At 37.0% G+C, this 23,432-nt stretch overlaps 5 protein-coding genes across 15 annotated transcripts; 3 read left to right on the forward strand and 2 right to left on the reverse strand.

Annotated features, from left to right (window-relative positions):
- Positions 1–140: 140 nt before the first annotated feature.
- On the forward strand, positions 141–4,053 carry LOC100123867 (D-glucuronyl C5-epimerase B). Its single transcript, XM_001607580.6, has 5 exons — positions 141–542; positions 618–765; positions 833–961; positions 1,040–1,941; positions 2,069–4,053. Coding segments are annotated over exons 1-5 (1,713 nt in total). The 5' UTR covers positions 141–540; the 3' UTR covers positions 2,601–4,053.
- Positions 4,044–7,174, reverse strand: LOC100123864 (rab5 GDP/GTP exchange factor). The gene is made up of 7 exons (XM_031923815.2): positions 6,554–7,174; positions 6,091–6,464; positions 5,775–6,002; positions 5,433–5,692; positions 5,227–5,358; positions 4,900–5,145; positions 4,044–4,817 (listed from the first exon to the last, which is right to left on the reverse strand). The coding sequence occupies exons 1-7, from the start codon at positions 6,727–6,729 to the stop codon at positions 4,371–4,373; spliced, it is 1,863 nt and encodes a 620-aa protein (XP_031779675.1). The 5' UTR covers positions 6,730–7,174; the 3' UTR covers positions 4,044–4,370.
- LOC100123863 (antichymotrypsin-2) lies at positions 6,986–10,562 on the forward strand. 3 transcript variants are annotated; one of them, XM_031923816.2, is made up of 9 exons: positions 6,986–7,337; positions 7,423–7,550; positions 7,629–7,814; positions 7,894–8,104; positions 8,184–8,398; positions 8,467–8,646; positions 8,717–8,852; positions 8,917–9,085; positions 10,372–10,562. In XM_031923816.2, the coding sequence occupies exons 1-8, from the start codon at positions 7,319–7,321 to the stop codon at positions 9,069–9,071; spliced, it is 1,230 nt and encodes a 409-aa protein (XP_031779676.1). In that variant the 5' UTR covers positions 6,986–7,318; the 3' UTR covers positions 9,072–9,085; positions 10,372–10,562. The 3 variants fall into 3 exon arrangements, with proteins under 3 accessions (XP_031779676.1, XP_031779677.1, XP_008212796.1); XM_031923817.2 differs by lacking the exon at positions 10,372–10,562 and having other exon boundaries at positions 7,002–7,216; positions 7,277–7,337; positions 8,917–9,290; XM_008214574.4 differs by lacking the exon at positions 10,372–10,562 and having other exon boundaries at positions 7,002–7,216; positions 7,469–7,550; positions 8,917–9,231.
- Positions 8,156–12,517, reverse strand: LOC100123859 (glycine N-acyltransferase-like protein 3). Of its 4 annotated transcripts, none has more exons than XM_032596884.1 (5): positions 11,213–12,486; positions 10,398–10,512; positions 10,170–10,286; positions 9,846–10,096; positions 8,156–9,759 (listed from the first exon to the last, which is right to left on the reverse strand). In XM_032596884.1, the coding sequence occupies exons 2-5, from the start codon at positions 10,482–10,484 to the stop codon at positions 9,339–9,341; spliced, it is 876 nt and encodes a 291-aa protein (XP_032452775.1). In that variant the 5' UTR covers positions 10,485–10,512; positions 11,213–12,486; the 3' UTR covers positions 8,156–9,338. The 4 variants fall into 4 exon arrangements, with proteins under 4 accessions (XP_032452775.1, XP_032452777.1, XP_032452776.1 ...); XM_032596886.1 differs by having other exon boundaries at positions 10,398–10,519; positions 11,213–11,486; XM_032596885.1 differs by having other exon boundaries at positions 10,398–10,586; positions 11,213–11,486.
- A 97-nt stretch (positions 12,518–12,614) lies between these two features.
- On the forward strand, positions 12,615–21,867 carry LOC100123856 (GATA zinc finger domain-containing protein 10). 6 transcript variants are annotated; one of them, XM_016983055.2, is made up of 9 exons: positions 12,615–12,934; positions 16,727–16,817; positions 16,919–17,018; positions 17,321–17,594; positions 18,201–18,432; positions 19,181–19,299; positions 19,398–19,541; positions 20,093–20,221; positions 20,742–21,867. In XM_016983055.2, the coding sequence occupies exons 1-9, from the start codon at positions 12,902–12,904 to the stop codon at positions 20,967–20,969; spliced, it is 1,350 nt and encodes a 449-aa protein (XP_016838544.1). In that variant the 5' UTR covers positions 12,615–12,901; the 3' UTR covers positions 20,970–21,867. The 6 variants fall into 6 exon arrangements, with proteins under 6 accessions (XP_016838544.1, XP_001607615.2, XP_032452774.1 ...); XM_001607565.6 differs by having other exon boundaries at positions 12,617–12,934; positions 16,727–16,811; XM_032596883.1 differs by having other exon boundaries at positions 12,619–13,181; positions 16,727–16,811.
- Positions 21,868–23,432: the final 1,565 nt, after the last annotated feature.

Here is a 23,432-nt window from a genome sequence, read left to right on the forward strand (position 1 = left end):
ATTAACACAAAAAATAAAATCTGCATAGTTCAAATATTTTTATTCCCGCGTATAATAGCGATGACCAATTATGACTCGCCGACGATCTGCGCTTGCGCATCCTCAGAGCAGCCGACAGTCGACACCCCCATATCAACCGCATTATATATGGGCCGTCCAAGACTGCAGAAATGGAAACTTGCGCGATGTGCTCGTACACAACATTCTCCGCGTGAATTTTTGTCGTTTAACGAGTCGCGATGTGATCGCCGGGGCGCTTTTCCTTTTTTCTCATTTTGCCTTCGGTGAGCCTATATGACGATTTCCGAAACATTCCTTCGGCTTTGACTCGGCCGAAAGGGGAGCAAGCCTATATACTTATATTCCAGAGGAGGATGAACTTTTGCATTTCGGAGCAGCTCCGTTTAAAGGATTAGTGTGTATACTGCATACATGCAGGTCTCGACAGGTCCGAGTCCAATTAAACAGTCGAGTCAGTGACTTGTCGTAAAATGCTCATCGACTCTTTTGAGGCGATCGAGTATTTTAAACGTAACAATCATGTAAGTGTTAATGTTCTCGTGGATTTTTCTATCAACAAATTATAAACAAATGAAGGCTTTATCTTATTTTAACAGGTTGTATATGATGATGAGGATCAACTTTAAGACAATTGTACTGCTGCTGCTTGTTGGAGTCTTGAGTTCCATATTTACATCATGGAATAATTGCAGTAGCTCTTTTTTCCTCAAAAATAGTGATTGGAAGTCCCATTTTCAGCATAAAGTGAGTTTTTCAATAGTTTTTTAGCTACTAGCTTGATGCACCATACTCTGAAACTATAATTTTGTAGGATCGATCAACTAATGAACTGGGATACCAAGAAATTGATTGCTTAATTAATGGTAGAAAGACTCTTAGTTGTCGCAAGGAAGGAGATGAAGTTTATATTCCATTTTCTTTCATCCACAAGTATTTTGAGGTACAAAAATAATTTGTTTACAAGCTGAACTTTGATTCAAATCAAAAATATACAGTGTCAAAATATATGCTTTTTCAGATTTATGGTAAAATAGTAAATAATGATGGACTGGAACGTTTCGACTGGTATCATAGCTATTCCAAGATTATTGATAGAAAAGTTAAGTATGATTCTAGAGGAGTATTTATGACATTTGAAAATTACAATGTCGAAGTAAGAGATAGAGTAAAATGTATAAGTGGCATAGAAGGTGTCCCGATATCGACACAATGGGAAAGTCAAGGCTACTATTATCCTACACAAATTGCACAATTTGGTTTATCACATTACAGTAAGAACTTAACTGAGCCAGAATCTGTTAAAAAAGTTATAGAAGATGCAGACAAAGTGAAACAAGAATGGGTTGTACCACAGGGTTCAGTTATGAGCAGAATTTATGATAAACGAGTTAATAGCTATGTAATGAAATACGCAACCCCAGCAACAAGTACTTCTGGCATATCTATTAAACTAGATCATATCCTCAAACTTATGTTAAAGCTTGATCTTTGCATTCGTGACAATGGTAGCATTACTGTTGAATTACAAATGAGAGAGAAAAAAGACACATATTACCTGCATTATGAGACGAATAATCGGGTACTACATACATACAATAATCACGTTTATTATGGAATAGGACAAGTGTACAATCACTGGAGACGCCTAACTAGAGATTTAATGATTGATTTACAAAAAGGTCTTACCCTTATCGATAAAACAAAAAAGAAATTGTCCAGATCAAAATTAAAAGTTGTCAGAATTATTCTAAATGGTTCAGGAATGATTGATAATGTTACCCTTTCAACAAGTGAACATATGGAGCAATTTTACGACGCAGCTCGATGGTTTGTGGCTAATCAAAACATTACTTCAGGGGGATGGCCTAATCCTGTCAAACGTAAGGTTGCCAATGGAATGGCGATCCTTGAACCTGGATGGTATGATTTTATAATATCAAAGACCTGTTGAAACTCATCCATAAAATCGATCTATTTTTATTCTTAGTTATTTAGCGACTATTAATTAGAAAAAAATGCAGTCCTTAATGCTATTTATAATTTCTAGGTATTCAAGCATGGGACAAGGACACGCGATTTCTGTACTCTCTCGTGCCTATTATCATTCGGGAGATGAAAAGTATTTGCAAGCAGCCGTTAGAGGATTGCGGCCGTTCCGATTATTGTCAAGCAAGGGTGGAGTTGCAGCGTGCTTTTTAGACAAATATGTATGGTATGAAGAATACCCAACAACGCCTTCATCATTTATTCTTAACGGTTTTATATACTCACTTATCGGTCTTTACGATCTGAAGAGTATTGCTTCGGGTAGCGATGCAGAAGAAGCTCAAAAATTATTTGATCAAGGTATGAACTCTTTGAAAAACATGCTAACGCTATTTGATACGGGATCAGGAACGACTTATGATCTACGGCACTTTACACTGAAAACAGCCCCTAATATAGCCCGTTGGGATTATCATTCGACTCACGTCAATCAACTTCTTCTACTAATAACGATTGATAATGACCCTATTTTTGTAACGACTTCTGAGAGATGGATCGATTACATGAGTGGTAAAAGAGCGGCGCACAACTAAATCCTTTCTAATACTAGATAATTATTTTTATAGAACCATTAAATTAGATTTAAATGAAAAACTTTTTTTCGAAGTAAAAGCCAGACTAAAGCTATATTATGTACATATCAAATCATTGTAATAACTATAATAATTAATGTTATTTTTTAATTTAATTTTTTTTAATGCTTAACAGTATCCCAAAACAAGTTTTCAGATGCAAAATCACTTGAGTGCACTGAAATCGCATTTAATTAAGTAACAAACTCAGAGATATATTGATGATTTAAAAGAAACGTACTTAAGTAGTATTGATTTTAACTTTGTACATAGAGGCATTTCATTTTACAACTTTAGATAATTTAAAACATTCTAGTAGATTTTTGTAACTCTCTTATACCTAGACAATACAACCTCTTCTTTGAACTATGCAATCAGCAACTTCTGAAGATGAATAAAATAACATTTTTTACTTATCTTTTCAATTTTTGAACTGTGAATATACTTGTACATTGATCATGTATGTACATTCGGGCACCTTAATATTATACATATCTAATAATATTACATATCCAATCTAATCAATTATTAAAAACATGTTTCAAAAAAGAACATAAAGCATGTTTCACAAAATCCTACTAAAGACTGTTTGGACACTAAAGTAGAAATTTAAATTGGTAAATTAAAATAATATATCGTATACCATTAAGTTTTGACTGCCTTAATTTTTTTTATGAATGCTTGGAAACCAATGTAATAATTGTTAAGCTTCTTTCAATAGAATGTTAAAAATAATATACATCAATTTTATACTGTATCTTGCTTTTGCTAGTCTCTAATAAAATGCTTCTAATATGCAGTGTTATATAAACAGTTAGTGCAACAGGGTAGATGTAAATATGAATAATGTTAGAGGAAAATATATATAGCTGCACTTTGTTCTCAGATTATGTTACTAATTTGTTGATGCATTTGAGTACATTTGATAAATATGTCAGTACTTAATTGCTCTGAACACAATCTTTGTACTAGTTTTTTGTTAACATATTTTAATCTATTTAGTTTTTTACTTATAATTAGAAAGAAAACATTCCACAATGTATTATGTATTAATATTTTTTATATCTATATATAGATATCGTTAATTATCTTTGTACAATTTTAGTTTTAAGTTTTTGTGATACGAAATTTTTTTTTAATTTTCGAATCGTTTTGTTGAAATATGTTTCATAAAATTCTACGTATAATTTTGACAATTGTATGGATTTCGTTCTAATGGATATTTTGTAAATAGCTTGGTAAAGTAAATAACGAATGCCCAAAGTACAGAGTCCTGTAGAAGATGAGATGTTGTATTTTTCAGAAAAGAAAATTGAAAATCGAAAAAGAACGTGTAGAAAATGTCATTGCAATGTATTTTGACATCCTAGTTTTATTATTACATAATGAAAATAAACCAACAAATTTCCTGTAATTTTCGACTTGCGTATTTATTTATCAGACCTACATCAGCATCAAAAATTAAATATTTTTATTTCGAAATCTATATGGTTTTTTTATTATTAGAAATCATCATTTTTTATGTACACATTTTACATATACTATTCATATTAAAATACGTGATAAATAAATAAATATAGAGTATAATAAAATTAAGCTATAATTACATTAATTCATCATCAATCGTCTATAAGCTGGCCAATACTTTGATTGCAAAGACTGAATATTGCTATCAAGTATAAAATCAATAGCTGCAGTGAACTTCAAAAAGATTCTAAAAATAATCAAGCATTAATTATTTTGATGATAATTCAGGTAATTATTAGAGTCAGTTTCTGAAGAAAGCGAGTTCAATGATAAATCTCCTGTGCTACAAGGGATAGTGGGAATGGTTGAGCCTTGAATCGAGAACCCGTGATAATCTTCTTGCATCGAAGCAGTAGGCTTAAGAGGAGAAGGCAAATTATCATCGCCGTACTGTACGTCATCCAACAAACTGTTAGGCGTCCTTTTTTCAGTAACTTGGAAGTCGTTACTGACATTATCACTATGAGGATCTAGACTAATAAGGCTTGTGTCATCTTCTCCTTTTCCAGATTCTATGCCGTAATTCCCACCAAATAATGGAAAATCAAATGTAGGTGAAGGGGTGGAATAATCCTTTGTTGAAACATTTAAGTTTGTTTGGTTTGGCAACGAGTTGTCACTTATTTGATTTTCAGGAGGTTGCGTATAAATCTACAAAATCATTCTCAATTATCATAATATGTTATAAAAAAAAGTTTTAATAACCATTAGTTTGAAAAAAATGTTATTTTACCTTTGGTACTATTGGTGAGGGTAGTTCAGGACACTCTTCGTTGTCACAGTCTATATTTGTGGGTACTTTTTGGCTTTTCGTTATTATGAGTGGACATTTTTCAACACTAGCAGATACACTGGATTCAACTCTTTCACAAAATTCAATCATATCCTGTTTCATTTCATTTGCTTCTCTTAAAATTATCTCGTTTTCTGTTTTCAATTCTTGCAATATCGTTATATTTTCACAGACTAAATGTAAATTCTAACAAAAATATTTACATTGTATTACATTTGCTTATTACACATTTTACATGCCTACAATTTTGCAATTTTATAAACTTACTTCACAGATCATTAAGGCAGACTCCCATGTATTAGCTGGTACTCGTTCTCCTGACATATATGCATTAAAATCACTCTTTGTCATATGCAAGGATTCCGCAGTAAGGTTTTCAATAAATGAAACAGCACAACACTGAAACGGAAAATTTATATATAAACATGAATAAAAATATTAAATTTTAAGATGAAAAATAATAAGAAACATACCAAATTTGTAAAATAGTATCCACCTTCTCCAGTCATAAGTCGGCTTTCATTGCAAAATCTTGATATAAAGTTAATATTACTTTTTAATCTTGCTGGATTAGCTTTGAGAACTATAAAAATTAGGGATGGCAGAAATTCATCTGCAGAAGCTGGACCACCAACATATGACTGTTGTAATAATAAGAATATATTACTACAACAGTGAACAATGCAAGCAAGTTTTTCTTGCGGAGCTTTAGCAGCATCCATGTTTAATAAGTCTGTAAAATAAAATTATCATAATTATGAAAAGAAATTACTTTGCTACAGAAATTTTAAGCTTATAATATATAATAAACTTACCCATCATCGATGTATAAACAAGTTCTCTAACTTCAACACTTGTTTCGTGTATTTTGCATTCTAAATTTTTTACACTAACCCAATTCAATTGTCTTATTCTTTTTTGAATTTCTAAATCTTTTTCTTCGTCATTTGTATATGGAGGACAAAATAGAATTCTGTACAATAAAGTCATTGTATACCTTTCGACATAATCAAGAAGTCTTTCTCTAATATCCGTTGACACATCTATATGGTAACAAACATTATTCATTACAATTTAGAATAGTAGCAAAATAATAATAGTTAAGATGGCATTGATCTTTACACAAATTACCTTTGTAAATAGAACTTTCCTCCATACGTTTTGAAAAGTTTTGATAAAAATTTTGTGTAATTTCAGATAATCTTTCTATTCTCTTACTGTCTTTATGCTCTACAATTTCATTTACAAAATGGTTAATTTTTTTGGAAACATCTTTGGCAACAAGAGTTTTGTTGAACATATTAATCAGATCTCGATTATCTGTCTCAATTTTTTGAAGATCAGATGCATTGCTGCTGTACAGTTCTCTCAACAGTTGCTTTGGTTCCTGTCCTTTAGTCGGTAATTTTCTAAGCCTTGAAAATGCTGTGAGTTTTGATTTGTTTTTGTCCTGCTGCAGTTGCTGTTGTTGTCGATGTTGATTCTCCACATGACTTACATTTTCACTACAATATTAGTTATATGAACGGATCAAAATATGATGAATAAATATTGATGTAAAATAAAGGATATTTGGAATAAAAATTTTCTGTACCTTTCACGGTTTTGTAATTGAGCACGTTCTCTTTCCTCTTGCAAGGCTCGTTGTTGCAGCCTGTGACATACACTGCAGTAGCCTTGCCAGGCAGCATTTCCATAGTAATCACAACCATTTTTGCACTTTAGATCAGATTCATTGATTCGGTACTTTGGAGCCTTTGTTGAATACATGACTGTTACTTTAGAATTCACACAGATAAAATTACTTTTTTGTTATTTTGATCAACCCTTTCATTGAAAAACATGCAATAATCCCTTTTAATAATCCATAACTGATTCAAATGAACTCTTTTCTCATAACCTCATTAAACACAAACTCAAAGTTATATTAAAGTGATGACAAGTATTCATGACAAATCTTGCATTCCTGTTTTTCAGTTTATATATAGGTATTAAAACCTCGTTTTCAAGACAATTTATGGCGCCATTTTAACTTCTCAAATAGTTTCTTTTGGTTTGCGATAGATTATACTGCATTAACACCTGTTTTGATCTTCATTGTTTTTCTTGGCTGATGATTCTGGCCTGTCAGCAATTCAGCCATATAGAGTCACCGCAGATGCACTGTGTCTGTTGTGTATTTTGGTTATATACCGTTTGCCGGATTTGCGCAACTGATTGGTAAAGGGGTTAGGATATGCTTACGTTCTCTATACACGTAAGTATACCTAATAACATTAGCCAAAAATCGAATGAATCATAAAAAATGTATAAGTAGATATATTACTGTGTAAACGATAAATCTGAGTAAAATTATAAAATGGAAATCAACTTTGAAGGTAATTTATTTTAAATAATATGATTAATTTAATGACAATATTTTTGTAATCTATTAATTGATAATAACTTTTGTTGTTATTTCAGGCATTAATTTATATTTTTGTTTCCTTATATCCCAACTGGTTATCAGTACTGGTGTCAACATGAATTCAGAATTAAATTTTTTACACATTTCAAACTCTTGCAGTGATTTCACCTCCAATTTATTTCAAGTACGCGCTTTTAAAGGAAATAAACATTATTGAATTAATAAATTGTTGCAATTTAATCATTATTAATATTAATTTTAGGAGCTTACTTCAAAACAAGAAGATACAGAAAATGTAGCAAGTTCATCGCTAAGTGCATACATTATTTTATCATTACTGTTACATGGAACTGATGGTGAAACAAGAGAAGAAATAAAATCAGGCTTAAATTTAAATGATCTAGACAAAACCCAAGAAGAACTGCAATCTTTATTTATGCATTTAAATGTTAGTTTTTTTAATGTATACTGTAAAATTATAAAAATGCTAAAAGTGATGCGTAAAACTTTTTAGTATTTTTTTATAGAATGTTACAGATGCTGACTTACAATTGACTAATGGAATTTATGTAGACAGTAACTTTCAGTTGCGAGACTGTTTTATGAGTAAAAGTCAAGAGTATTATCAAACTTCTGTTGAGAAAATGATTTTTCAGAATAGTGATGTTGCTGCAAACCAAATAAATGAGTGGGTGAAAGAAAAAACAAAGAATAAAATTCTCAATATAATTAGCTCAAGTACAGTAATGGTTTAAATTAAAATAATATACAATCATAAAACTAATTTCATAAAATGAAATAATACTTTTTATTACAGATGATATTGACAAATACACAAAAGTAATACTGATAAATGCTCTATACTTTAAGAGCAGTTGGCTAAATCCATTTGAATCACAGTTCACGGAAAAAAGAAAATTTTTCAATATTGATGGTATTGAAACATATGTTCCAACTATGCACAAAACATTTAATGTATTACATGGTCATATTAAAAGTCTTAGATCAAGTTTTATTAAAATGAAATATTTGGTTTGTAATTTATTTTAGTATTAAATATAATTAAATAGAGTTATAGATGACTTGAAAAAAAATTTCAGAGCAAAGAATTTGAAATGATACTTATATTACCCGACGAGAAAGATGGTCTACGTGAACTGGAAAAAAATTTTGATTGGAACAAAATTTCAAAAGCAAGTTGTTTAACTACAGAAGTTGAATTGTTTTTACCAAAATTTAAAGTCGAGGCCACTATAAATTTGAAATCTGCATTGAAAAAAGTAAATATTACTTTTTTTGTAAATTATAGTTCTTCAAAAATGTAAAATAATAACGTAAATAATTTCGCAGTTGGGAATGAATGCAATGTTTACAGAAAGAGCGAATTTCAGTCGCATGGCTGAAAAAGCATTGTATGTAGACCGAGTGTTGCAAAAAATTATTGTTGAGGTTGATGAAAAGGGATCAGAAGCAGCAGCAGCAACAGGTAATTTTTTATTTTTAACAAAATCAATGTTGATATAACTGTTAAAACAAAATTGTTTTTGTAGTTGCCCAAATAAGATCGCGACGTATGGTCACTGACACAGATGTATTTGCAGTAGATCATCCGTTCATGTTTATTATACATCATAAACCAAGCAGTATTCCTTTATTTATTGGCAGTATTAGAAAACTGGGAGGAAACTACAAAGATGAATTATAAACGTTTGAGCTCAGGTTTTTATGGTTCAAAAATATAATTTTATATTTTTTACATAATCAATTATCACATCTTTATACATTAAGAGTATTTTTAAAATATCTGTGATATAATGCGACAATTATAAAATTTATATTAACAATAAAAATTACGTATGTCTCTATCTTTTGCATTAAGGAACGCATAAATATAACGGATTTCTATCCGTTTAATTTCACATAAGCCTACTATTTTCATTTTCTCGATCATAAATATTTTCATACACTAATATTATTCTGTAAATGGCTCAGTTTTAAACCAAAAGGTTGTAGCCACACGCTTATAGTTTAGGGATTCGAATAATTTTTCCGAGGCGACATTTTTATCAACAACAAACAATACTGAGTCCAATCCCTCTTCATCTGCTAATTCTTTACTCAGTACTTGGGTAACGATTTTTCCGTAACCTTTTCGTTTATGTTCGTCCACTGTTTGAAGCATTCCTAAGTGGCCTAGTTCGCCGTATAAAACCCAAGAAACTAAACGACCATTTTTCTTTAGAAAAAGACCTACGCCTCTGTTCAACCTAATGAAATTTTCCAGATATTTTTCACTCGTTTCTGGCCTTTCAAGGTCTCGGTGAGGCCAAATCGAGTGTATCAATCGAATGTCTGATAAGTTTAGATGTTTGATTTCACATTCTTCGGGAATCCTAAAAGTTTCAACATTAAAATTAGATACGCTTTTTGCAAATTTTTATAAAATCAATAAATGTGGCTTTAATTAGTCATTGCTTACTTTGGTAGCTCCTGCTTCGCACAATCTTCTTTGGATTTGAAAAAATAATTCGTCACGTCCTTGATTATTTGTATGTTCTTTCGCTTTTTTATCTTATCTAGAAACTCTTCAACAACGTCTACAAAATGTTCATGAACACTGTTAAATAAGACGCCTTTATCCCATTTTATTATTTTCGTTTCATTAATGGCCTGTTTCAATACATCTTTAGATTCTTTGAAAGCAAATACTGTTGTTACGAAAAATCCTGACTAAGTATAACAAAAATGAATATAAATTTTGCTAGCATAGCTTTGAATAATTTTTGTTTCAATTAATACTTACGTTCAAGATACCAACGAACACCCCAGAATCATATTTACCATTGGGGCAATAAATTTCATGTTCTAATTCGGGTTCCTTTTTCCTCCATTTGATTGCGGTTTTTACCCAGTTGTAGTGCTAAATAAAGATAACATATAATGTGATCCATTATTTGAGCAAAACGAAACCAAATTAAAAAAGTTGGTACTTATTTTTTAAACAGTCATATCAGTTTGGATCTGAACTTACATACGCATACATTGGCCAGTCCCGCTTCAAAGTATCGCGGAGTAACGGCCAGTCTTCCATAGGCAATATTTGCAAAGGGTCCATCATGACTTCGCTGCTATTATTACTATAATTACTTGATACTTAATTGTTAAAAATTAATAAATAAATAATGTTCAATAAAAACGAGTAGTTCGTATTGCATAGAACCTGGAAAACTCAACCAATTTGCCTTATCTGATGATAAAATAATAAGAATGATAACTATAATAAATCTTGCGGTTGGCAATCACGTTTCTCTAATATACAAGATCTTGTGCGTGTATGTATGTATATATATATATATATATATATATATATATATATATATATATATATATATATATATATATATATATATACACACACCTATGTATAAGTACTATAATTGAGATAGTAAGTAGGCCGCGTGAAAATATTATATGCGATCTATACGAGATCTGATTACATACTTCAGATGTATGAGATCTTATTTTGAATTTTGAGAGGTGCATAACTACGAAGAAATAGTTTACTTTTTATAAGTATATTTAATTTTTTTTTCTGAATGTTTAAGATGCTTTGATTCGAGTTGCCATATGAAAACCAAGTCTCGCGACAGCTCTTATATTAGATTTTGTTTCCAAAACGAAACACTTAGCGCTGATTTTAAAAGCATATATATATATATATATATATATATATACGCATACACATGTCAGAAGTTTAAATTCAAGACATCGTGGATCTTTACTTGCTATAGAAGCAGTTTTTAGAAAGCTAGAATATCAGTACCGACAATTTGTTATAAAACATACCTTATCGGATCGATTCACTTGCAAAATTCCAAAATTATCACAATACAACTAGGAGTCTGTAGACCGTGGTAAGGAATGCTGGTCAGATGATGCATGTACCATTCATCAGCACGATAGCTGCGCTTACAATGTATCTTATCTATACTATATGCTGCGTAGCATTGACGCATGCGTATAGAGAAGCTGTGAAAGTTGCTCAAACTGGAAAATTTTTTGCTGTTACAGGGGCTTTTGATGTTCTGTACGGTGTTTTTTTGATTTTGCGAAATATCCAAATGGGGAGCAAAAATCGTGTTCTATACGCGCGATTCTATTTCTAAACTAATAAGTAATATACAAACTTCAATGTCGACGATTTGTTATTGGAAAGTTAAATGTTTACTGGAAAGAGTATCATATATACTTACTCTTTATTTTATATATTATGCAGCTGCATAATATAAGAAAGCTCAATGAATCAACCGGGAATTTCAAAAGTGACGTTTATTTGAGATTTTATGCATTATTATCATTAATTTAATTCGATATTTTACATCTGTTTCTAAGTATACAGCATTTTTAATACAAACATCGTTTGTAGGAAGTTCACTTTTTCATTCAAATCTATTTATGGTATAAATATGTACGCTCGCGCTTGCGGCTAAGTTCAGTCGAATCACCGATCGCGAGAAGCTCGTGGGCGTCAGCACTAGAATCGGCCTTTCGTTTCTCCCGCTTATTTTGTGTCCTTTGACGTTGTGGTGTACATAAATGGTACCGACGATTTGCTCATTCTCGACACGAGCTCGTGCTGCGTGGGCGGAGACTTTTCGCTTGAGGAACTTTACTATATACACAGAACACTGTTCTGTATACTTAGGTGATACGTATTTATTCGTAGGCAGGTGGCAATCACTTGCACTTTCTTCGTTTGCGGGGTCTCGTTGAAATAAATGTTACGAGTCTCTTCTTCAAGACTGTTTTTATATCTTGAATGAAACTTACGGAATAGAACATTCAGTATATTTGATGCTAGTGCAGTCATCGCTAAAAAAACCGCAACTTGTATCATTCTCAACCCAATGCAAATCAGAATATTTCCATCTACATCTATTCTACTCTATTAAGCGAGGAATGTCACGATCCCGCTTATGAAATCCGCGCCTATACTCAAAAACAAACCAAAAACTATCAGCGCGCGCGAAGAGAGCTTTCGACCACGTACGGACAGCTGTCCAAATCCAAAAGTAGTTTCCAACACCGATGTACCCTGCACACACTCGCCTATATACATTTACTTATAGCACAAAGTGTGTAATACGCCTCTGCTAAAGAAAGAGAGTAGAGAGAGACGCGATGATCTAACCTTCGGCGATGACGCGATTTTCCACCTCCGGCCGACACATTGCGCTTGGCTCAGAGAGTCCGGCAGTTCCGCCGACTCGTCGGCGACGAGCGCTCGCATACACACAGCTTCACATTACATATAGACATTCTTCGGCTACAGCACCTAGTCGAGCCGTTCCTTCGGACATGCTTTGACGGGCGGTTTCGCGTCGTCGTGCGCGCAGGTGTCTTTTTTTTTCATTATTTTTTATCCCGCACACAAGCACTCTTAAGAAAATAAAATAAAAAAAAAACACGAGGGACACTAAACTAAATATACATAGTGTGATACCGACGACGACGGCGACGACGACGACGACGACGATGGTGCAGAACGTTGCCAAGAGGAACACGAAGGTGAGGGACAGTAGTCGGTCTTTTGCGACGCAGTTTTCCGCTAGTGCATCAGCAGTGGATTGTTTAGTATATAAAAAATAAAGTGTAAAAGGTATACTACTCTTTTTCGAGCGATCGGGGAAATGCGCGTACACGCGGGGTTCAGTTTATTTGGACTTGTGTGGTGTAGAGCGAGAGCTGAGAGAGCGATGCGTCATGATGCTAATGCGCTCGTGAATTGTTCGAGCCAAATGCGACGGACACTCTGGTATGAGGTCTTTATAATTAATTGCTGCGAGGGAGATGTCTAGGCGCTTAGTGTGCGTGCGGCTTGTAGGAAGAAAACTTTCGATTTTCTAGCGCGTGGGTGTTGAATCTTTTTGCGGATCGAGTTTTTAAAATATATTATGCTAATTGAAAATCACGAATTCGTATATGATTATAAATCTTTTATAGTGCGTGTAGGGTATACTGCACAACTAGATAGCTGACGCAAAGCACTGCTTGTGTATACTGGGTCAGTTGCGCCTGTATTTATAGAGGTGCAGGACGAAAATAATAGCTTCTAATGTTAAACGCCATGCTGTGCGATACATAGTTTCTTCTATCTATAAGTGCTTCTAAGAAACCTCATTGTTGCTGCTCTACGCTGTCATTAAATAGCAAAGCTCTAATAAAGCTCGTCATGAGTAAAAATCAGAGAATCCAATGGAATATCCATCATCCGTCCGTTACAAATACTAATTCGTCGATCACAATAAACGTCAGTCCTGCCAAACCACACCTAATTCATAACACTCGAAGACGCGAAAATCGCTTTGAAAAGTTCACAGCGCAGAGATTCCATCATCACCGGTCTATACCGATCTAGAAAGCACACGCACGCCGTGGGTCGAGCGAAAGCTCTTTTCTCTCCTCTTCTCTCTCCCGGATATTTCAGTCCGGAGGCGGGCTTGCGCTATACTACTCGTCGCCGCCGCTGCGCAGCGCGCGAACTATTATTAGTCCCCGCAGTCATCGCAAGTCGCACACGGAGCGAGCTTCCGTGCACGCGCTCCTCTTTTCCCCCTCGTTTCGCGTATGCGTGTCCGCCACGCGCGCTCCAACTTTTTCTCCTGGAAACGCCTGCGGTGCATCGAGTTTTCGTGTGTGATTTCATAAGTATCGTAGATAAAAAATATCAGTGCGCGCAAAGTCATGGGGATCGTCGGGCTTTGAGCGTCGATGTAGAGGAGGATTCGGAGGAGCTGGAGACGCTTCGTATGCGTGTATAGTTATAATAGAGCGCGTGGATCTTCGACTTCAAGCATGATTCTCACGAGGCTCTCACTGTAAGTCGCCCTTTCGCTTGGTTAAATTTAGAGCTCTTTCTCCCGACTCTATTACCGTGTGCCTACACCTCTTCTTCTTCTGCTGCTACTTCTTTTTGCGCTACCGTCGGCTTTGTCCGACTGGTATTCGAGCGAAGATTGTTTTTATTGATACACGTATAATGAACGGACAAGGGCTTCTTTGAGACTGTAACCGGTGGAACTGATTTTTTTTTTTTTTTTTTAATAGGCTTTGCGCACAGGAAGTGTGCAATTTGTTGGTAGCAGATCTTCGTGATCCGATAGCCATAGCGATTGACGCGTGTTTAAAAGTATAGGATCACGCCCGAATTCTGGCCCGGTTTAACTGCTAGTTGGAGTGTAGAATCGTGTTGTTACTACAAGCTGGATCGGTCATCCAATTTAACGACTCAAATTGTGACTTATTTTTGGATGCATAATGGTTAACATGCTGTAACACGATATAGAAGGGAGCTTACAGTGACCCAAGAGGAATATTCAATTTTACAAATCGAACGAAACGCAGCTTATTCGAAGTAATAGAGTCTACGGTGGCGATGTCGTCATGAAGCTCCTACACACATATTCCTCCACAGTGGCTCATTGGAACAAATTAGCACGCGCGTACAATGAAAATGTTCACGGCCACATTCCAGAGAAAAAAACGAAAGCTTCGAAGGTGATCAGCCGCTGCGGTGCATCTCTGCTTCTGAACGTATAACCTACTGCTAATATACGCCTGTTAAGAGCTATAATGTTTCTAATCGCTATAAGTATTCGTGTCAATGTCAGGAAAGCGCCAAAGAGCGCAATAACAGCGTAACTTATACCCTTACCGCATACTCTTCTCCTGCTATCGCCACATAAACCCAAAAGAGTAATTCGAACATGTCGATTCTTAACTAACAAATCCCCATCAACAATTATATTTCAATAGAAAAGATCTCTTATTCAACAATACAGTATAGTCAAGCTTACGAGAAAGTCACGATCGCGCTTGATTTTTCGGCGCTGGTTCATTCTTATGCGAGTCGCGAATCGGCGTATAATATAGGAAGTCGCGATTCATATGCGTCCGAGTTGTTTTCTGAATCCCGGCCAGCAGTAGTGCGCCTCGATGAAGCTTACCCGACGTACACGAGGCGCTGAACGAACCTCCTTACATAAGGGGCCGACTTCAGCTTGGCTGCTGTACTGATGCCTGTCTGTCTTTTTCTTCTTCTTCTTCTTCCTGCTTCTTGAACGAACTTGATGCATTTGCGTGCATCGGGTTTTACTCGATTCTAAAAATACAACATTTGGAGTGTGTGGTGTTTAATATTTTAATAAAAAAGATATTGCTGTTGATTCGATTCTGAAGGTTAAGAATAAATTGTATCTTCTTTAATAGACACAAGTTTAATTTCCATACCATTAGTAATGCATAACGTGAGGAACCTTATAGACTTACCGTAATTTTGCAAATAGAAACCTTTCTATGCAGGATATATTTTTATTCGTACGTATAAACGACTTTGACAATAACGTGTGTAAACAGGTTTCACAATGTCTGCAAACGAAGACCCGCGCAGTTGATCGCCTGCGGTCGCGAGTACCATATGAAATTGGAAACGAAATCATTTTGCACACTTTCAAACGACATTGGAGTGGAAATCGTCATTGTAAAATTGAAATTAGCTTGTTTATTCCCGTCTAATAACTACAAAAGTGAAACATTTTGATTATAATGCCTTAATTAAAAAAAGTTGAACGAAAAATATATAAAAGCACCGCTCATAAATCAACTGGAAATCCATCATTTTCTTTTAAAACCATTATATCCTATCCCTCACGCACACAGCAGCATCAAACTACTAACGTCTCAATCGCCGCAGCTATAATACGAACAATTGATTAAAGCCGACAAGTACTTACGCGGAAGCTCATAGACTGCGCAAGACGCTCTCGTACGTACCATACCGCACATACGACGCACCTCGTGAGAAAGAAAATTTAGAAAGCGAGGCGGGATCTATCAGTGGCAAGATGCGCGCTTGATTGGAGAGAAGACGAGAAAAGAATATCGGCGTGAGAAGGCGCTGAACTTTCTTTTGATTTCTGCCGCGCGCTGCACGCTCCTGGTGTCGCCGAAAGCGCCTGTGTGGAAAGTGCAGCCGATTTTCAGACGAATGGAAACTCGTCATTCATTTCTATGCACACACCTTTCGCTGCTTTTCGCCTTGGCAAACAAACGATTTCTGAGGCGATAAGTGCTACACGCGAGATTCGCTGCGGTTGGCTTTTCTGCCAGCGTAATATCTTTCGAAAATTATGCGTTGGGATGACGAGGTATCTCCTTACCGCCATAGGTTTGCATTACTTGGGCTGTATAATGTACGATCGTTTGAAATGAAATGAAAGCACTTGACGCTTAGATGAGTGTATGATGTGTTTAGATGGTTTCTCATTCGAAATTTGTAATAAACTCGTACTTTGCTTTCAGATGAGGGATGCAGTTTTGCAGAAACGAAATAATAACGTAGCGACCTTGAAATCGAAACCATCCCTTGAAATTTATCGACCGCCCGGTTCGTGTAATTAGCCTTTTTTACTTTTCTCTCTTAAATCCAATCGCATCGCACGACCAGAACCGAACGATCGTTAATCTCTGGATTACGTGATTTTTCTTTTCAAGGCGTCAGAACGGACGGAACAACGGCTAATGCAACGAATCCCCAATTGAACGTACACGCTAAGGAATTCACCATGAAGCAGAACGACCTTCATCTACCCAAGTAAGAAGCTACCTTTATTTTTTTTTATGTTGACGCATGCACCGCGCGTGTAATTAAATTTTCTTTTGTGCACGCACAGACGCGTGCGCTTAATTATCATCAGAGACGCGAACGAGCGACGAAATAATTAGCCTCGCGTGAATCGGCCGTTTTTTCTCGCGCATATAAAGTGCGCCTGTATACACGCTTTTTAATTAATATCCGAAGCGGCATGAATTTCGATCTCTTAATCAAGCGCCGTGAAACGCATCGCGTTACGTAAAAGCATAAATAAATAACAACATGTCGTCGATCTCACGCAGATCCCAATCGAATTCGATGGACCGGCCCTACTACCTGCAGCACAGCAAGTCCAGTGGCAACATCCACCGGTACCTCTATGCCCAGCAACAGCAGCAGCAGCAGCATCAGCAACAGCAACAGCAACAGCAACAGCATCAACAGCTCCACTACCCGTTGCAGCATCAGCTGTCACCCGGTCCACACCACCATCCCCCGAACTATCACCCCCTGATGACCGCAATGAGACAGCCCCACGCGCTGAACACCTCCGCGTCCAGTGGGAACATCTTGCACGTGAGTCAGTTTCTCTTTTATTTCTTTCGAGAATCGCAAACGCACGGCGGCTGCTAGCTGCTGTGTTTGGACAGGGCGTGTTTGCGGAGAGCAAATGTTTGGGGATGAGGTATTGATTCGTTGGTTAAATATATGTGTAGAGGTGATCTGTGCGGTATTGTGTGGGCGGAAAAGTACTCGATGAGGCTGTGCATAAAATGTTCCACTAATTAGTATCAGTAATTACACGCTTTTAAAAGTTTATTTTTAGCGGCGGCCAACTTGAAATATTTACCGTAAGAAGCTACTGACACGACAAAAGGCTCTCGGCATTGTTTTGCTCCTAAGTGGATGCTTCACCGTGAAGCGCAGAGACTAGCACAAGTGTGTTCCATCTATATCCGAGAGAACTTCATTTGAATGAAGATACATTTCAGTTGAGAAACTAAAGTGCTGTATTTCAGTAGCGGAGCACAAGGTCGAAAACAATGCGCGCTCATAACATAATAATGTGAAAAAAAAGTCACACATGAAAAACGCTGCACAATCTTCCTATTTTTAGAATTAGCGTCATGTGCCTGTTATAAAAAATACTAATTAAACTATCTCGACGCGTCTCTTCCACAGAATTCCGGTCGAGTTCACTTCAGCGTGGAACCGCACGACATGAAAACTCCGACCCCGAAACCGGGGAAACTCACGAAATCATTGTCTTTCGTTTCTTCCTACGGCCTGAGACGTTCCAAGAGCTTCACGGCTGCCGATGTCCTAGCCGCCCGAGCCATGAACATAGCCGACGCATCTGAGCTTGGAAAGTTTCCTCCCGACGTGCAAGAAACACTGCTCAAAGCGATCGACGGTACGTATCCAGACACATACCTTCACTTCACCTTGATACACACTACGCTTTGCGCTTTTTTTCGCCGCCGCAGCCTCTAAAGACGTGTGCATGTAGTATATGCGCCCGGCGCGCGAAGTAAGGCGTGGTCTCTCGCTGTGCCCGGAATTGCACGTTCGATCTCACTTTTGTTGCGTTATTATTGCGCCGCGGACGGGACGTAATTGAGGACTTTTTTTGACTGTGGTATCGTTGGAAACGAATTAACGCCGGTAATGCTCGCGACGTTGAACAAATTTTTCCACAAGGGCGAAGAAAGTATACTTATACGGATCGAGAGCTTTTACGACGAATAAAAGACACGCGATTAATGGCCGGACCCAGTTTCCGTATTCAAATTCGAATAAAGTGTATGCGTATAAGCGGGTATGATTAAAGAGTCCCAAATTTCAGGCCCAACGAACACAGGATGAATTATATATACGCGTGGCGTACGGCTCTTTTCAGAAGCGCGCTCGCGATTCGTTAAAAATCAATTAAGCCCCGCCAATTTGTCAGTTCCGAAATCGCGCGCGCGTGTGTATAGCGAAATTTATCGCGCAATTAAAGCAACATTATGTATATATCGCGGGGGCCTTATAATAAAGAAACGTTCATAAATTTTGGGAAAAAGCGCGCTTATAAAGCAATGCAGGCTACTTAAAGATCGGAGAAATTGAAGAGCATAGCGCTAAATTCATAAAAAACAAAAACTGATGCTTACTTACAGATCCCAACGTTTTAAGCTCACGAGCGCTGATGGAGCTCGTGCGGCACATTTTGGAGCGCGTCGTTGAGAACCAGCGCTGCGCCGCTCCGGCAGCCAAGATCTGTATCACGATAATCGAGGTGAGCATTCGTTCCCATTGTTTCCGCGCAGAGGCATTTCTCTCTTTGTCGAAACTTTGTCTTTGTATAAATATAACTACATTTCGCGTTTTATTCAGAAAGAAGTGAAGGAGACGTTTCTCGAGTCATTGCTCAACACGTGCCAGGCCTGGTACCAGGAACGCATCAGACTGCTCCAGAACGTCTCGGACTGCCATCACTTTTCGGCTTTCATGACATTCCTCAACGAAATGTATTGTCAGGTGGGATTTCTTATTATTTTTTTTTTTAATTATTTCTTTAATTCGAGGTAATAAAGATACGCTGCACTGCGTGCGGCAGAGTACGACGTATAATTTTTTTCATTAAAAAGAATTACCGCGTCAATTTTACAACGCGCGCAGCTTTTCACCGAAATGAAGAAATTAAGATAATATCAGCTTTCGCGCATATTTGTTCGAGTTTTTGCAATTGTCGGACCACCCATCGCACAATATCTGCAATTTTCATCTGGAGCACGAGCCGAGGTGCGTGTTTGTGTGTATAAAAAGAAATCGTTTGTTCGCGGCAATTTCGGGAGGCGAAACGCGCTGCCCTTTCCCAATATCGTAATTATATGGTCCGATGGAAGCCGCAGATTGTGCTTGCGAGGGCATCCGATCGTACACCTGTTGGAGGGCTATAACTATTAACTGCCGCTGTTCTCGGTACGACGATGACTCAATTTTTTTTATGGTTTTGATGAAATAGTTTAAAACGATTCTTCCTCGAGCGAATGAAGGGAGAACATTTTTAAACCTGTGATCTTTCGCAGCTGAAACGTCGGCAGCTCCAGCTAAAGACGCAGCAGGAAGGCGTTCCACCTGGACGGGTTCTTCTCACGCTGCTCTGGAAATGTTGTCAAGATTGTCTTCGTCCTCCGATGATTAATTCCCCTGCGGAGGTACGTATACCTATAATATCGCAATTTGCTCGACTGCCTTATTATATTCTAATGTACAGCTATATATTTTTTCCTACTTAAGAGCGTGCAAAGTTTACGTAAATACAAATCGTTCTGATTTATGTCCACGAGAGAGTTTATATAACAGCTACGTTGTATGCAAAAAGTTTTGAAATCGCTGATGGTGTAGCTTTTCTGATCGATTATTATTGCGAAATTAGTATTTCTAGCAGTGCAAATAACAATATTACATTATGTATTTAAAATTCAAGTTTATCCATACGAAAAAACAGGCTACACGCAACTTTCAGCGGAATTGAATCAGCGAGCAATTTGTGTATACTTTTAGTGTCCATTCCTTTCGCATGATACTTATACTCCACACTGCACTTATAATTCACAGCGCGCAGACAAGCGGTTATTTAGCTCTCGCTGCATTCTATCTCTGGCTCTAAATCACATTATCGGCAAAAGCACGTGGAATTTCCGTAGCAAACGTCAATGTTATCAATTCCCACAGGCGAACTGTCTCTTCTACATCCTGACGTGCGTCGGCAAGGACCTTGCCATGGAACTACCAGCCCAGCTGCAGCAATTACTAGGCAGCGTTCGCGACGCTTTCCTCAACGAGGACAACACGCCCCCGGCGGTGCGCAAGACTCTTCTCCAGCTGATCGAGCTTCACGCTGCCCACTGGCAGTTGCCCGCCCCCGCCGTCGTCTACTACTACCCGGGCTCTACGAAATGACATCGGCGGTCCCTCCTCACATCCAAGTGCACTTGTACTTCCAGCATCCATCTCTGACATCTGATACACACCTGGTCCTCGAGAAAAATCTTTGCGATCGTCGATGTGCCAGGATTTTGCCCGTAGAGTGTATGGTTCTCTACGTTGCTTTGAATTCATTGATTAAGGCGTGTCGACGATCGTTATCGATTTTTTTTTGGGACGGTGGCAGCCACACGGTCGATTTTATCTTTTGAGATAGGGACAGATATAACAATAAAGAGAAAAATGTTTTTTTTTATATTGGGCATTTATGGTTGGTGCTGTGTGGTTATAAAGCTCGTTATTTCAGAATGAAAGTTGTACACGAAATTCGTATGGAAATCTTTTTTAAACAATGTTATCGGCTTTTCTCTTGTGCGGGTTTTAACAAAAGATGAATAGGTTTTTTAACAAATGAAGAAAATTCAACAAATTTAATTTACTTGTATATCATCATACACGCGATATTATTAACTCTGTTATAAATCTAGTCTGAATTGCAAAAAGTGCTAATATAGTCATCGACCATTGTATGTAGGTTTTTTTAATTACGATTTAAGTAGCCTTTAAAAGTCATTCGATTGAAGATAACGCATACATTTAACTGTAACTTTCGCATCATAAAATCATTTAGTTTGCAATATATAGGCATAACGATAAAATGAACGATAATTTTATGTCGAGAAGTATAAACGCGTTTTTGATTGAATTTATTGTTTTTGTTTCTTAATTGTAAAGCGCATTTAAATTTGACAGCATGATAATCTAACGTACTTTTGTAAACATTTTGAAATTAAATCATTGTACGTTTATATAAGAAGAAAACATAGTTTTGTAAAAATGATGAAAGGTATAAAATATACATAAAAAATGAAATATATAAATTACTCTTTATTTTGAAAGCTTCGCAATTTTGTGCGTGATAATGAAACACCTTGAGCAATTTATGCACGATAATCAATTAAGAACACACGAAGCATAAAACGTCTCTTTCGCAAAATAATTATAAAGACAATCCGTAATATAATGGCGAATATCCTCACTAACGTTCTCGTATACAAATTGTTTTCTCAAAATTCACGATGAAATCTATTGTTAAATAACAACTGCTTATCGCGGCAGGACCATTATCAGCAATTGAACCATGCAAAATAAGCCGTATACACATGTGTATACACCTCAACGGCAGAATAAACGTTGGCAGTCGCTCGTGAGCGCGCCTCCTTAGAAAGGAGAACGTATAGTCTCGCGAGCGCGCGCTCGTCGCCTTCAAGCCGAGGATGGCGAGAAGGTTGAATCGATAGAGAGACTCCTGACCTTAAGTGCCCATGCCTACTCGCGCTCGCGCACATGGCCTGTGCATAGCGCTTTGACGTAACTCCTTGCCTGCAGCCGGGATGAATGAATCGACTGTGCGCACGCGATGACACCGACTCTTCGGGGAACGGATTTTCTCATCGGCTCTGTAGTAACTTCGAGGAATTCGATTGTGAGGACTAGCGCCTTTTTTCGCATTTTTGGACTTCACGTCTTAGTGACTAATAAGAGCTATACTGTGTGCGTGCGCGCGTTTTTGGAGATTCTGGATGGGCTGCGGAATATCCCGCTGGTGCTTGTAACGCGCGGGGGGATGAGTCAAAAGGCTGGAATCTTTTAATTGCCGCGCGAGCACACTGCACTGTTATTTTAATTTCGACGCTATAAATGTACTGATGCTGCTACTGCGATGGAGGTATCGGATAATGACATCACTATAATATAATATGCGTGTGGTGCTACTGATATAAAAGTACCGAGAGCTTGGTGACACACTGATCACAATGGAATCGTAAAACACTGTTATAATAATTTACAGCCATCTTGATGTGCGTAATAATTATAGTATAAAAAATAATGTTTCCTTGCGTAATTTGAGGAATGCCGTCTTGAATCGTGCACAATTTCTCTAATTTTCCAAGTTTCTGTTTAGCGGCGATAGGTGGTGCATAGGCACTTTTTCATTTCCCTCAGCACACTTTTCGTACAGAGTGTACATATAGAGGTGTGACATATACCTATATGCCTATGACAAAACTGCCTTATTGTTATGCTATACCTGCAAAAGTCTAACGTTGCTGCAAGTTCAAGCGAATTTGCGTCTTTTTCCTGACAATTAAGCATTTCAATCCTATCATTCGCTCGAGTTCTCGTTATTCGCGTGGGACACTGCGCTCGTGAGTTAAATTCGTTACTTAATTGGACGATTTATTATTATAAGATCTGAATTCAGCTATATGGATACTTTCAATTTCCTCGAAAGTAAAAATGTTAATCAAAAGAACAACTCGCAGACACAGACGTTTCGAGTATAGATCGCAGAACAATGGCACTGATGATAAAATACCCTATTCATCGGCGAACACAGACTTACAAACGCGCTGCATCACGTGCGGCGGCTGATTT

This window comes from Nasonia vitripennis, chromosome 2, assembly GCF_009193385.2.
Source record: "Nasonia vitripennis strain AsymCx chromosome 2, Nvit_psr_1.1, whole genome shotgun sequence".
In the NCBI taxonomy this organism is placed as follows: domain Eukaryota; kingdom Metazoa; phylum Arthropoda; class Insecta; order Hymenoptera; family Pteromalidae; genus Nasonia; species Nasonia vitripennis.

Excerpts from the sequence above, each read along its gene's own strand:
- LOC100123863 (XM_031923816.2), top strand. Across the intron at positions 7,815-7,893 it reads CTTTATTTATGCATTTAAAT|AATGTTACAGATGCTGACTT; the intron begins GTTAGTTTTTTT and ends ATTTTTTTATAG. Across the intron at positions 8,647-8,716 it reads TGAAATCTGCATTGAAAAAA|TTGGGAATGAATGCAATGTT; the intron begins GTAAATATTACT and ends ATAATTTCGCAG.
- LOC100123859 (XM_032596884.1), bottom strand. The coding sequence starts at position 10,484 with ATGATGGACCCTTTGCAAATATTGCCTATGGAAGACTGGCCGTTACTC. Across the intron at positions 10,287-10,397 it reads ACTGGCCAATGTATGCGTAT|CACTACAACTGGGTAAAAAC; the intron begins GTAAGTTCAGAT and ends ATCTTTATTTAG. Across the intron at positions 9,760-9,845 it reads GCGAAGCAGGAGCTACCAAA|GATTCCCGAAGAATGTGAAA; the intron begins GTAAGCAATGAC and ends TGAAACTTTTAG.
- LOC100123856 (XM_016983055.2), top strand. The coding sequence starts at position 12,902 with ATGGTGCAGAACGTTGCCAAGAGGAACACGAAG. Across the intron at positions 12,935-16,726 it reads TTGCCAAGAGGAACACGAAG|ATGAGGGATGCAGTTTTGCA; the intron begins GTGAGGGACAGT and ends CTTTGCTTTCAG. Across the intron at positions 20,222-20,741 it reads TGATTAATTCCCCTGCGGAG|GCGAACTGTCTCTTCTACAT; the intron begins GTACGTATACCT and ends CAATTCCCACAG.
- LOC100123864 (XM_031923815.2), bottom strand. The coding sequence starts at position 6,729 with ATGTATTCAACAAAGGCTCCAAAGTACCGAATCAATGAATCTGATCTA. Across the intron at positions 6,465-6,553 it reads CAATTACAAAACCGTGAAAG|TGAAAATGTAAGTCATGTGG; the intron begins GTACAGAAAATT and ends CTAATATTGTAG. Across the intron at positions 5,146-5,226 it reads CTGCCTTAATGATCTGTGAA|AATTTACATTTAGTCTGTGA; the intron begins GTAAGTTTATAA and ends TATTTTTGTTAG.
- LOC100123867 (XM_001607580.6), top strand. Across the intron at positions 766-832 it reads AGTCCCATTTTCAGCATAAA|GATCGATCAACTAATGAACT; the intron begins GTGAGTTTTTCA and ends ATAATTTTGTAG. Across the intron at positions 1,942-2,068 it reads GCGATCCTTGAACCTGGATG|GTATTCAAGCATGGGACAAG; the intron begins GTATGATTTTAT and ends TATAATTTCTAG.